General features: G+C 42.2%; 1 protein-coding gene across 6 annotated transcripts in view; it reads left to right on the forward strand.

The window, feature by feature from the left end:
* The window catches only part of LOC109901021 (dnaJ homolog subfamily A member 1-like), a 36,942-nt gene extending 33,737 nt beyond the window's left edge, over nucleotides 1-3,205 (forward strand). For all 6 annotated transcript variants that reach the window (XM_031837578.1, XM_031837577.1, XM_031837580.1 and 3 more), the window contains one exon: nucleotides 2,071-3,205. In XM_031837578.1, coding sequence (XP_031693438.1) covers nucleotides 2,071-2,298 — 228 coding nt within the window. In that variant the 3' untranslated portion in view covers nucleotides 2,299-3,205. The remainder of the gene's footprint in view (nucleotides 1-2,070) is intronic.
* Nucleotides 3,206-10,573: the final 7,368 nt, after the last annotated feature.

Consider the following 10,573-nt stretch of genomic DNA (forward strand, 5'->3'; position numbering starts at 1 on the left):
CAAAAATATAAACACAACATATAAAGTGTTGGTCCCATGTTTCATGAGCTGAAATAAAAGTTCCCAGAAATGTTCCTAATGCACAAAAAGCTTGATTCTCTCACATGTGCACAAATGTGTTTACATTCCTGTTAGTGAGCATTTCTCCTTTGCCATGATAATCCATCCATCCTGACAGGTGTGACATATCAAGAAGCCTGATCATTACACAGGTGCACCTTGTGCTGGGGACAATATAAGGCCACTAAAATATGCAGTTTTGTCACAACACAATGCCACAGATTGGCATGGTGACTGCAGGGATGTCCACCAAAGCTGTTGCCAGAGAATTTAAAGTTATTTTCACTACCATAAGCAACCCCCCAACGTCATCGTAGAGTGTGGCAGTACTTCTGACTGGCCTAACAACCGCAGACCAGGTGTAACCACGCCAGCCCAGGACCGCCTCATCTGGCTTCTTCACATGTGGGATTGTCTGATAACAGCTACCCGGACAGCTGATGAAACTGGGTTTGCACAACTGAAGAATTTCTGCACACACTGTCAGAAACCATCTCGGGGAAGCTCATTTGCATGCTCGTCGTTCTCACTGGGGTCTTGACCTGACTACAGTTCGACGTCGTAACTGACTTCAGTGGGCAAATGTTCACCTTCAATCACCACTGGCACGCTGGAGATATGTGCTCTTCACAGATTAATCCCGGTTTCAACTGTTCCGGGCAGATGGCAGACAGTGTGTATGTATTGTGTGGGCAAGGGGTTTGCTGATGTCAACCTTGTGAACATAGTGCCCCATGGTGGCGGTAGGGTTATGGGATGTGAAGTCATAAGCTATGTACAACGAACACAATTGCATTTTATCACTCACAATTTGAATGCACAGAGATACTGTGAGATCCTGAGGCCCATTGTCCTACCATTAATTTGCCGCAATCACCTCATGTTTCAGCATGATAATGCATGGACCCATGTTGCAAGAATTTGTACACAATTCCTGAAAGCTGAAAATGTCCGTTCTTCCATGGCCTGCATACTCACCGGCCATGTCAAACATTGAGCATATTTGAATGCTCCGGATCAACGTTTACGACAGCGCGTTCCAGTTCCTGCCAACATCCAGCAACTTCACACAGCCATTGAAGAGGAGTGGGACTACATTCCACAGCCTGATCAACTGTATGCGGAGATGTCATGCGGCAAGTGGTCACACCAGATACTGACTGGTTTTCTGATCCACGCCCCTACTTTAAAAAATTAAGTTATTTGTATTTACAGTCATGTGAAATTCTATATTTCTATGGACTGATTTCCTTGTGAAATGTAACTCAGTAAAATCTTTGAAATTGTTGCGTTCATATTTTTGTGCCGTGTGAATATATTGGGAACTGGTGTCCTAATTCGCCCGCGACCCCCACAGGACGGCGCACAATTGGCCCGACGCAGTCCGGGGGAGGATTTGGATGGTGGGGCTTGCCTTGGCTCATCGTGTCTTAGCAAATCCTTGCGCTTGCAAGCTGACTCCGGGCAGTCAAACGGTGTTACCTCCGACACATTGGTGTGGCTGACATTTGGGTCAAGCAAACAGTGTGATAAGTAGGTGGCCAGGTGGGACATATTTTGGAGGATGCATGATTCGACCTTCACTTCTCCCAATCACATTGAGGAGTTGCAGAGATAGCCAAGGGACCTAATTCTGGGAGAAAACAGGGTCTGGTTAGTATTGGGATGGGAGACCATCTGGGAATACCAGGTGCCGTAAGCTAAAAAAATATATATTTAAAAAGTAAATGGTGTCATTCATTCCCTCAGTTAAAATGTATTAAATTGCTTGACTAACTACTGCTGCAGACTACTGCTGTTTTATTAAACCACTGGAGACTTAGTCAACCATACCAACCTTGTGGCCATTTTGTAGTATAACTTTTATTGTGATTATGTAATTGACACAAGTCTGCACTGTGTAACTCGTAACGTGGTTGCTCTACTGTTTCAGTTGGTTCTTAATTTCATGACGTTTTTTAAAGAAAAGGTTACGACGTAGAAATGAAACCCATTTTCTTTTTGCCCAAGGTGGTATTCCCCGAGGCCAACTTCCTCCCCAAGCACAAGCTGAAGGAGCTAGAGCACTACCTTCCTGCCAAGAGGGAAGCGGAGCAGCCTGAGAGCATGGACGACGACCTCTACATATACACCGACCTGGAGGACTGCGACCCGGCCAGAGTAAGACGCAGCCAATACCATTACATGGAAGAGGATGACAACCCGTCCGCTGGCGGGGTCCAGTGCCAGACCTCATAAGACCCCGTCACATCACTCCAACCTCAACCCAGCCCCCTCTGGAAACGTGCACAAACCGCATCTTACATTTTATTCTCTTAACTTACAATGCTAACTGTGGTGCCGAAGCAGTCCTTTGGGCTGGATACCCGGATCTACGTTCCAAGGTGACTTGGCTGTCTTTTAGTTGGATCGTGTGCCTGAGTGGAGGAAATGGATTTCTGGTTAAGTTCCTTAGATGACCAGAAATGAAGATTCTGAGATTTTGGAAGTGCTATGGATGCTGTCACTGACTTTTTTTTATATATATATATATATATAAGTTTGATTTTTATGGTGTTTTGATTTGTAAATTAGCAGGTTTTGAGCACCCTCTGTCTGCTTTGATGTCACGGTTAGTACCGTTTGGGATTTTGTGGTGTCCAAAGGTCACGAGAAGATGGTTGGAAGCTATAATTCATGTTGCCAAATTGAATCCTCACAGCGAAGAACCATAGGCCTATTTCCATTTTAGAATAAATGTTTTTGTATACCACATCAGCATAGTTTAGAAGATACTTGCCAATTATTACACCAATGTTTTCGTTTAATTAATTTTGAATGATGTAATATGTTATCTACATTTCATAATGCATATTGACCTTTTTGTGGTTCTTCATCTGTAGGATTCAATTGAATCCTATCTGCTGTAATATGGTCTAATTCGTTATGTTCAACTGATGATGAAGAAAGTTATTTACCCCATTTTTACTATCAAGAGTTGTCTGTTTAATTCCTCCATTCTTCATGGGAATTAGTCAAACTAAATAAACTTTCCATAGACTTCTCAAGAAGTTCTGCTACTGGTATCTATGTGCTGTGACTGTCATAATTGTCTTGGGATTAAAATAAACTTAATGGCTAGTCTTCTACTGCCAAATTGAAATGATTAAACTCTTGAAGTCTCATACCTTTTACCTCAGTGAATGGTGTGCTTGTTGTGAAGCCAAAAAGCGCAATGTTCCTGCGTTCGGAGACTAAATTCACAGTAAACGCTGCATACAGTTCATTTGGAAAGTATTCAGACCCCTTGACTTCTACATTTTGTTACATTAGCCTTATTCTGAAATATTTTAAGTCATCAATCTACACACAATAGCCCATAATGACCAAGCAAAAACAGGTTTAGACAAAACATTTTGAAATATCACGTTTACATAAGTATTCAGACCCTTTTACTCAGTACTTTGTTGAAGCACCTTTGGCAGCAATTACAGCCTCGAGCCTTCTTGGGTATGACGCTACAAGCTTGGCACACCTGTCTTTGGGGAGTTCCTCCCATTCCTCATTGCAGATCCTCTCAAGCTCTGTCTGGTTGGATGGAGAGCGTTTCTGCACAGTTAATTTCAGGTCTCTCCAGAGAAGTTAGGTTGCGTTCAAGTCCGGGCTCTGGCTGGGCTACTCAAGGACCGAGACTTGTCCCGAAGTCACTCCTGCATTGTCTTGACTGTGTGCTTAGGGTTGTCCTGTTGGAAGGTGAGCCTTCATCCCAGTCTGAGGTCCTGAGCACTCTTGAGCAGGTTTTCATCAAGGATCTCTCAGTACTTTTCTCCGTTCATCTTTCCCTCGATCCTGACTAGTCTCCCAGTCCCTGCCACTGAAAAACATCCCCCACAACATGACGCTGTTACTACCATGCTTCACAATAGGGATGGAGCCTTTTTATTGAGGAGTGGCTTCCGTCTTGCCGCTAGCATAAAGGCCTGATTGGTGGAGTGCTGCAGAGATGGTTGTCCTTCTTGAACTCTGGAGCTCTGTCAGAGTGACCATGGGGTTCTTGATCACCTCCCTGACCAAGGCCCATCTCCCCCGATTGTTCAGTTTGGCCGGGCGGCCAGCTCTAGAAAGAGTCTTGGTGGTTCCAAACTTCTTCCATTTTAGAATGGAGGCCTCTGTGATATTCAATGCTGCAGACATTTTTGGTACCCTTCCCCAGATCTGTGCCTCGACACTCCTGTCTTGTAGCTCTACAGATAATTAATTTGACCTCATGGCTTGGTTTTTGTTCTGACATGCACTGTCAACTGTGGGACCTTTTACATAGACAGGTGTGTGCCTTTCCAAATCAGGTCCAATTAATTGAATTTACCACAGGTGGACTCGAAGTTGTAGAAACATCTCAAGGATGATCAATGGAAACGAGGCACCTGAGCTCAATTTCGAGTTTCATAGCAAAGGGTCTGAATACTTAAGGTATTTTTGGTTTTCAATACATTTGCAAACATTTCTGAACTTTTTTTGCTTTGTCAATATGGGGTGTTGTGTGTAGATTGAGATGTGTTTAATCCATTTTAGAATAAGGCTGTAACTGGGAAAAAAGGTAAAGGGTCTGAATACTTTCCAAATGCACTGTCATCAGTCGGGCATGTTACATGTCAATCGCATTATAATGTGGTCCAGATTTAATCTAGGCCTTACTATCTATGACTACTGTTGGAACAATATTGTGAATATAATTATTCAGTACGTTAAGTTTTGTCTGGTCCTAATACAACCGATCCAATAATTCCCCATGTTTGTCTATGGTCATATTTATAATTAAATGCTAGGATGTTTCTCAGGTGTTAGTGGTGAACTTTTTGGTGTAGTTGAAGCACTGGTGCGTGTAACAATTAAATTTCCAACAGCCTTCGAGCCATTATAGGAAAATGTATTCATTGTATACACAGGGTACAGCGGGGTGTAAACTATGCAATGAAATGCTTACCTCAAAAGTGCTGTGAAATATCAAGAAAGTACACATTAAAGTTACTGATGCCCAAATACACGGAATTGAACAGGAGTGAGTAGTAGTGAGCACTAATAGCACAACTTTTCAAGGTACTTGTATCACTCTACTCATTAGTTTACATATATAGCAGTCATACACATCTGTCTGTATATAAGTGTCCTTGTACACATAAATACAGGACGGAATACATAACATTAAGCAAGGTTACAAAATTAAATTGGGAAATTTGTTCCCAAGTATTCCCATGCATAATAGAGAGCTGTGATCGTATACAAATGTAAGCAAGGTTTGAAATTCTTTGTTTTAGTCAAACATACAGTGGGGGGAAAAAAGTACTTGATCCCCTGCTGATTTTGTACGTTTGCCCACTGACAAAGAAATGATCCGTCTATAATTTTAATGGTAGGTTTATTTGAACAGTGAGAGACAATAACAACAAAAATAATCCAGAAAAATTCATGTCAAAAATGTTATAAATTGATTTGCATTATAAGGGAAATAAGTATTTGACCCCCTCTCAGTCAGAAAGATTTCTGGCTCCCAGGTGTCTTTTATACAGGTAACGAGCTGAGATTAGGAGCACACTCTTAAAGGGAGTGCTCCTAATCTCAGTTTGTTACTTGTATAAAAGACACCTGTCCACAGAAGCAATCAATCAATCAGATTCCAAACTCTCCACCGTGGCCAAGTCCAAAGAGCTCTCCAAGGATGTCAGGGACAAGATTGTAGACCTACACAAGGCTGGAATGGGCTACAAGACCATCACCAAGCAGTTTGGTGAGAAGGTGACAACAGTTGGTGCGATTATTTGCAAATGGAAGAAACACAAAAGAGCTGTCAATCTCCCTGCAAGGTCTCACCTCGTGGAGTTGCAATGATCATGAGAACGGTGAGGAATCAGCCCAGGAATCAGCCCAGAACTACACAGGAGGATCTTGTCAATGATCTCAAGGCAGCTGGGACAATAGTCACCAAGAAAACAATTGATAACACACTACGCCGTGAAGGACTGAAATCCTGCAGCGCCCGCAAGGTCCCCCTGCTCAAGAAAGCACATATACATGCCCGTCTGAAGTTTGCCAATGAACATCTGAATGATTCAGTGGACAACTGGGTGAAAGTGTTGTGGTCAGATGAGACCAAAATGGAGACATAATGATGGAAAACGGAGACGGAGAGGATAACTTAAGGGTATTGGGAGCCGCTCGTGCCACACCACAATCACAGCGAACCTGGCTTAGCTAGTTAACATGCTACATGGCAAAAGAGCTAAGCTTACTCTCAAAAGTTTATCTTCAGCTTTCCTGTGACAGTTACATTCCCCAGCAAGAAAACCAAAGAATTTTGCTAGGCCTTATGTGTGATGCACTTCAAGAACTATCTGAATTGTCACTTGAGCTCCAAAAGAGAGACTGAAAAATTATTACTGCACACAGGGCAGTCACCAGGGAAGCGAGGGAATTCAGTGCAATGGCAGAGCAGCCAGGCCGACACACAACTCACCTAGAGAGGGATTCAGGAGAACTCTTTCCAAGGCGTCAAACCTAATGGTGGAAGTCCAAGCGACAGAGTCCTTAATCAGAGGGAATTTTTCAAGAGTTTGGCAAGGAACATGGAGGCTAGAGTGTTCTCTCAAGGAGGACGAGCAGTGGACAATACAGGACACAGCCAGTTCATAGAGAAGCTGAAGGTGCTTTGCCTGCAATACTGGCCGGAGGAAGCAGGAGCCCTGTATGGAGAAACCGATAGAATCTCTCTACCAGCGGTTTGGCATTGACAGTCCACGTATGGTCATTCTCATACGGGCCTACAGGCAGTACAGGGACACTAATGGTAATGATAAAGGATACATTCCAGATGGACGTAAAGAGCTGTTAATGACGGTCAGCACCATCCCCATCTCCAGTGCAGAATGCGAGCAGGGATTTTCTCAAATTAATCTGATTTGCACCTCAACCTGCGCCTCTCTGCATACCTCCACCATATCAGGGCTACACATTCTGAAGCTAATTGGCCCACCCCTGACCCAATTCATCCCAGTCCTCTATGTGAGGTCATGGATTGCTAAAGGACACAGATGTGTCACAGACACCAGGAGCAAAACAAGAAATATGGAGGAGAAGACACACGAGAAAATGGCTGTGTTCTGGGAGGTAGGAACATCTTTTTCCCTTACAAACTTGTTCTGTACTGTGACGTTAATCTGAATATGCGCTTCAAATCAAATTATTGTGATGTTTGTTCTTCTGCTACATTGATGTCTTGAAAAGTATATGAAATTCGAGTCTTGTAAGCCCCACAACTATGTGTGCATATGCATGGCAGGGGTTTCTGCAGTGATGCCTAAAAATGTTGCTGGACATTGATGTCTTTAAAATTAGGCTATAAGAAATTCAGACTTGTAAAAGCCCCACAGCTAAGTTAGAGTGTGTGGGCATAGTATATGTTTGAGACCGGTGGCTGCGTGAGAAGTGCGCCAGTATCTCTCACATAACTAGAATGAGATTCACTTTCTATGATCTCTTTCTCTCTGCTCCAATAGACATGAGCCTGAACTCTCATCTCTCAAGCGTTGCACTTAACATTTATTTAGTCTCTGTCAAAGTAGCCTGCCATTTCAATAATTTGCGCGGTATTGACAAAGATTCTTCCAAAGTCTCCAGTCATGTAAATTGACGTAGAATTGCATGAAATGCATTTATAAAAGGCCAACATTTTCTGAATGTTATGCTACTAAAAATGTACCCCATGTGTGCAACTTCTGTGTGTCTACTCTACTGCTCTATGGCACTACGCAAATGCGATGATATGAATGCAATGCTTCATTATAAAGTATTGTTTATTTCATGTATTCCGTTATCTCAGAACTCCCCAGGTAACCCCCCTCTCATAAGAGCTGTACATATAGAAGTGGCACATTCATTGGACACTGACTCAAAGATGCTATCAGAAGGTTTGTTGTCAGGAGAGGACAAGTGAAGGTCATACCTGCTCGGATAAATCAAATCAAATTAAATGTATTTGTCACATACACATGGTTTGCAGATGTTAATGCGAGTGTAGCGAAATGCTTGTGCTTCTAGTTCCGACAATGCAGTAATAACCAATGAGTAATCTAACCTAACAATTCCAAAACTACTACCTTATACACACAAGTGTAAAGGGATAAAGAATATGTACATAAAGATATATGAATGAGTGATGGTACAGAACGGCATAGGCAAGATGCAGTAGATGGTATCGAGTACAGTATATACATATGAGATGAGTAATGTAGGGTATGTAAACAAAGTGGCATAGTTTAAAGTGGCTAGTGATACATGTATTACATAAAGATGCAGTAGATGATAGAGTACAGTATATACATATACATATGAGATGAATAATGTAGGGTATGTAAACATTATATTAAGTAGCATTGTTTAAAGTGGCTAGTGATATAATTTCCATCAATTTCCATCAATTCCCATTATTAAAGTGGATGGAGTTGAGTCAGTGTGTTGGCAGCATCCACTCAATCTTAGTGGTGGCTGTTTAACAGTCTGATGGCCTTGAGATGGAAGCTGTTTTTCATTCTCTCGGTCCCTGCTTTGATGCACCTGTACTGACCTCGCCTTCTGGATGATAGCAGGGTGAACAGGCAGTGGCTCGGGTGGTTGTTGTCCTTGATGATCTTTATGGCCTTCCTGTGACATTGGGTGGTGTAGGTGTCCTGGAGGGCAGGTAGTTTGACCCCGGTGATGCGTTGTGCAGACCTTACTACCCTCTGGAGAGCCTTACGGTTGTGGGTGGAGCAGTTGCCGTACCAGGCGGTGATACAGCCCGACAGGATGCTCTCGATTGTGCATCTGTAGAAGTTTGTGAGTGCTTTTGGTGACAAGCCGAATTTCTTCAGCCTCCTGAGCTTGAAGAGGCGCTACTGTGCCTTCTTCACAACGCTGTCTGTGTGGGTGGACCAATTCAGTTTGTCCGTGATGTGTACGCCGAGGAACTTAAAACTTACTACCCTCTCCACTACTGGTACCAACCTTGTCAGAGCAGAGCATGAGCCTAAGGAGGTGATTCAGGGCCTGGATAATGCTCAGATACAGGACAACCCTCTCAAAAAAGGTATCACATGGATATTTAACCCTCCCAATGGATCGCACCATGGTGGTATTTGGGAGAGACAGATAAGTACAATCAGAAAAGTTCTTAGTGCCATAATGCTTCAGCAGGCACTGGATGATGACCCCTGTCCTGTGAAGTAGAGTCAATCAATCAAATGTATTTATAAAGCCCTTCTTACATCAGCTGACGTCACAAAGTGCTGTACAGAAACCCAGCCTAAAACCCAAAACCGCAAGCAATGCAGGTGTAGAAGCACGGTGGCTAGGAAAAACTCCTTAGAAAGGCCAGAACCTAGGAAGAAACCTAGAGAGGAACCAGGTTATGAGGGGTGACCAGTCCTCTTCTGGCTGTGCCGGGTGGAGATTATAACAGAACATGTTCAAATGTTTATAGATGACCAGCAGAGTCAAATAATAATAATCACAGTGGTTGTCGAGGGTGCAACAAGTCAGCACCTCAGGTGTAAATGTCAGTTGGCTTTTTATAGCATCTCTACCGCTCCTTCTGTCTCTCTCTCTATCTATATCTATATATATATATATATATATATATATATATATATATATATATATATATATATATATATATATACACAGTGCCTTGCGAAAGTATTCGGCCCCCTTGAACTTTGCGACCTTTTGCCACATTTCAGGCTTCAAACATAAAGATATAAAACTGTATTTTTTTGTGAAGAATCAACAACAAGTGGGACACAATCATGAAGTGGAACGACATTGTATTTATCATGATTAGTCATTTAGGTCAACATTGGATAATTCAGAGATCCTCACTGAACTTCTGGAGAGAGTTTGCTGCACTGAAAGTAAAAGGGGCTGAATAATTTTGCACGCCCAATTTTTCTGTTTTTGATTTGTTAAAAAAGTTTGAAATATCCAATAAATGTCGTTCCACTTCATGATTGTGTCCCACTTGTTGTTGATTCTTCACAAACAAATACAGTTTTATATCTTTGTTTGAAGCCTGAAATGTGGCAAAAGGTCGCAAAGTTCAAGGGGGCCGAATACTTTCGCAAGGCACTGTATATATTAAAATTAAAAAACACAGTCATTGGCAAGCACAAATAAAACATCTTAAATCACCCAGAAATACAGTGTATTCGGAAAGTATTCAGACCCCAGCCTAATTCTGAAATGGATATTAAATAGTTTTTTTCCCCCTCATCTATCTACACACACCCCATAATGATTAAGCAAAAACAGATTTTTCAAATTTTTTGCCATTTTATTTGAAATAAAAACCAGAAATATCACATTTACATAAGTATTCAGACCCTTTACTCAGTACTTTGTTGAAGCAATCACAGCCTCAAGTCTTCTTAGGTATGATGCTACAAGCTTGGCATAACTGTATTTGGGGAGCCACTCAAAGATATTCAGAAACTTGTCCCAAAACAAC

Source organism: Oncorhynchus kisutch, linkage group LG12, assembly GCF_002021735.2.
Source record: "Oncorhynchus kisutch isolate 150728-3 linkage group LG12, Okis_V2, whole genome shotgun sequence".
NCBI classification, from domain to species: Eukaryota; Metazoa; Chordata; class Actinopteri; order Salmoniformes; family Salmonidae; genus Oncorhynchus; species Oncorhynchus kisutch.